Below are 2,695 nucleotides of genomic sequence, written 5' to 3' on the forward strand. Positions count from 1 at the left end.
CCCCCCCCCCCCCCCCATCCTCACCGTGCTCTGACCTCCTCGACGGAGGAGGAGGGGCTCCAGGCATGAGCCCCGTGCGGTAGTCGGGAGAGGGCAAAGCAACCTGTCCTTCCTTTGCTTTGCGTCCATCTGTTTTTCTTTTCTCTTTCACGCTGCTCAGAGGATGCAAAAGGCTGCTAAAATCAAGAAGAAAGCGGTGTGTAGGATGTGGGGTTTGCTTGTGTTTCTGTGGCATGTCCTGTGCAGGGGGAGGGGGCTGGGGGAAGCCCCAGGAACAGAGACGATGTGGCAGATGGGTTTTTCTCTTCCTTTGGTAGGTCAATGCTAGACTGTTGAATGAAATCACAGACACTTTTTTTCTTTAAGCCGCCCACTTACAGAAGCATTTAATCGTTGCCCTTTTTTTCATTTTTCTTTTTTAGAGTCTCCATGAGCTAGAGCATAGTTACTGCCATGATGTGGCCGTTTTGTGTAGACGTTTTTAAATGTGGCATTTGATGCGACCATGTGATGCGTTCAGTGCCTAGGGCCCCTGTACAGAATTAATTAAATCGCTTTGACATTTAGACTCATTAAGTTTAATTTACTGAATCGGGATGATGAGAAATGCAGTCTGCCCAAGGGATGCTTTCTCTATTGAGAAGTTTCTGGAGCATGGGCAGACTTTTAAAAATCTTGGGTCGACCTTCAGTTGTTTGCTCATCAACCTGGTCGTTTAGTAAATGCTGGGCATGTTTTAACTATCCCCCTGATGCAGGAAGTGTCCAGTGCTCTGTGTCTGAGGGCTGTCTTGGCAATGGATTTTGTTTGGGCAGCAGGAGAGCTAGTCCTCTGTGCCCGCCTGGAACACCACATTCTGGCAGTGTGGCCAGAGGACCCTGCCCGGGGTCTCCCTTCCCGCTGCAGTGAGACCTTCCTCCCTGTGATGCTTGCTGTTTGCCCAGCGGCCTCTCCTGGGATGCCTTCAGCTGCGGGCGAGGAAGGAACTCATGCATCTCCCTCTGCCCAAGCCACCTTGTGCTGGGTGTCTCCAGGCACAATGGAACGAGCCTGGCTTTGCAGACCTGCAGTGGGGTGTGCTTCCCCCAAGGCGATGGCCCTCACCCACAGTCACCCCGTGACCCCCTGACAGCTGGAGCAGGACAGTGTGGACCACAGCCTGCTCCTTGGGTCTATAGTCCGGAGAGCTCAGAGGGGTCGGTGTAGGCAGACCAGACCTTGGTGCCAGCCAGGGCCAGCGGTTACCTCCATGAAGAATTGTTCTTTCTCTCGGCCAGGAAGATCCTCAGGGTCATTGCCAAGGGCCCCTTCACTGATCTGCCCGCAGCTGGCCAGGCAAACAATGATGAGAGGGTCTCCATGAGGGACCAGTGTCCCCGGCAGAGAGTCCCCACCCCAGGGATTTGCTGGTGACTGTAGGGGTATGGACCCCCATCCACAAGTGACTACAAAGAAGAGGCTCCCCCCAGTGACCAGAAAGGAGTACTTATGTCGGTGGAGAAACCCAAGAACTCGCATGTCACTGCCACTGCACAGTAGTATTTAGGATCCCCTGTGACAGGCTGTCCCAGTTTAGGGCAGACCCCAAGCAGTGCATTCAGCTTCCAGAACATTCTTTTGCACATTGCTCCAGCCGTATGATGGGTGTACCCGGGAGATGACAAAACGGGCATCTGTGGGATGGCTTCTCCAGAGTCCTGTGAGGGCAGCGCCCCGTCTGGTTGAGGTCTTGCTTCCTTAGGGTTTTTGGAAGCTGGACCAGTGCTGCTGGGGGTTGACATGACTGTGGCTTTAAGCTAGAAGAAAATGCAGATATGCTAATCCACCTTCTTGGAAAAATTTTCTTCCTCTTTACCTGGGGATACTTGGAATCCCAAATCCAAGAAATGTAGCTCCAATCCACAGACCCTGTGTAGCTGCCGTGTTCCGGAAGGGTGGGCAGGCAGGCCCGCTTCTCCGGGGGTTGGTGGCTGCAGTCTGGATGCTGCGACACAAGCCCCCCAGCGTCCGGCCCCCTCCGGGCTCAGCCTCCTGGAAGCGGTCCCCCCTCCTACTCCTGTGCCAACTGCGCTGAGAGAGCTCACTCAGCTGGGATGTGCTGGGGAGGCCTGTGTTAAGACTCCCATGGCTGCTTCTGCTAGGAGCTTCTCCCTCTAGGGGCGCTCAGGGTCCTTCGTGAGATTGTCAGGCCTTTGTTTGAGTTAGTTTTTTTAAAGGTTTGTAACAGTCTCCACCATCCTTTCTTAGAATTCTGAGGGGGATGCTCAGACGCTCACCGAAGTGGACCTCTTCATCTCCACCCAGAGGATCAAGGTGTTAAACGCAGACACACAGGTGAGCTTTGGAAGACGGCGCTTTAAAATCATGCTCAGGAGCTCCCAGGAGAGCCAGGTCGAGCTGCAGACCCCCTCTGCGGGGGTGAGATGGCATCCCCGGGACAGTCCCCCTGGCCCCTGCTGTGAAACGTAGAGCAAGCTGGGGGTGGGCAGTAGCCTCGGGCCTAGTGGGGTGAAGCTGGCTATCCGGTGTGCACAGCAGCAGGGATGAAATAGAGATACCATGAAGGGGAGCCAGGTAGCCGGGGGAGGGTGTGTGCTCACCATCGGGTTTCTGGAATGGCCCTCTCGAGGCCTGTGCGTGCGGGGCTGGGAGATGGAGCTGGAGGGTGGAGATCCGGGTGGCCCTCCGCACCACC

At 55.3% G+C, this 2,695-nt stretch overlaps 1 protein-coding gene across 2 annotated transcripts in view; it reads left to right on the forward strand.

Moving 5' to 3' along the window:
* APBA2 (amyloid beta precursor protein binding family A member 2) overlaps positions 1 to 2,695 on the forward strand; it is a 63,357-nt gene that overhangs the window by 38,140 nt on the left and 22,522 nt on the right. The window contains exons 5-6 of one of the 2 annotated variants that reach the window (XM_007456422.1): positions 161 to 196; positions 2,248 to 2,334. In XM_007456422.1, the coding sequence (XP_007456484.1) occupies positions 161 to 196; positions 2,248 to 2,334 (123 nt within the window). The remainder of the gene's footprint in view (positions 1 to 160; positions 197 to 2,247; positions 2,335 to 2,695) is intronic. The other variant, XM_007456423.1, reaches the window with a different exon arrangement.

This window comes from Lipotes vexillifer, unplaced genomic scaffold (genome assembly GCF_000442215.2).
Source record: "Lipotes vexillifer unplaced genomic scaffold, Lipotes_vexillifer_v1.1 scaffold1467, whole genome shotgun sequence".
NCBI classification, from domain to species: domain Eukaryota; kingdom Metazoa; phylum Chordata; class Mammalia; order Artiodactyla; family Lipotidae; genus Lipotes; species Lipotes vexillifer.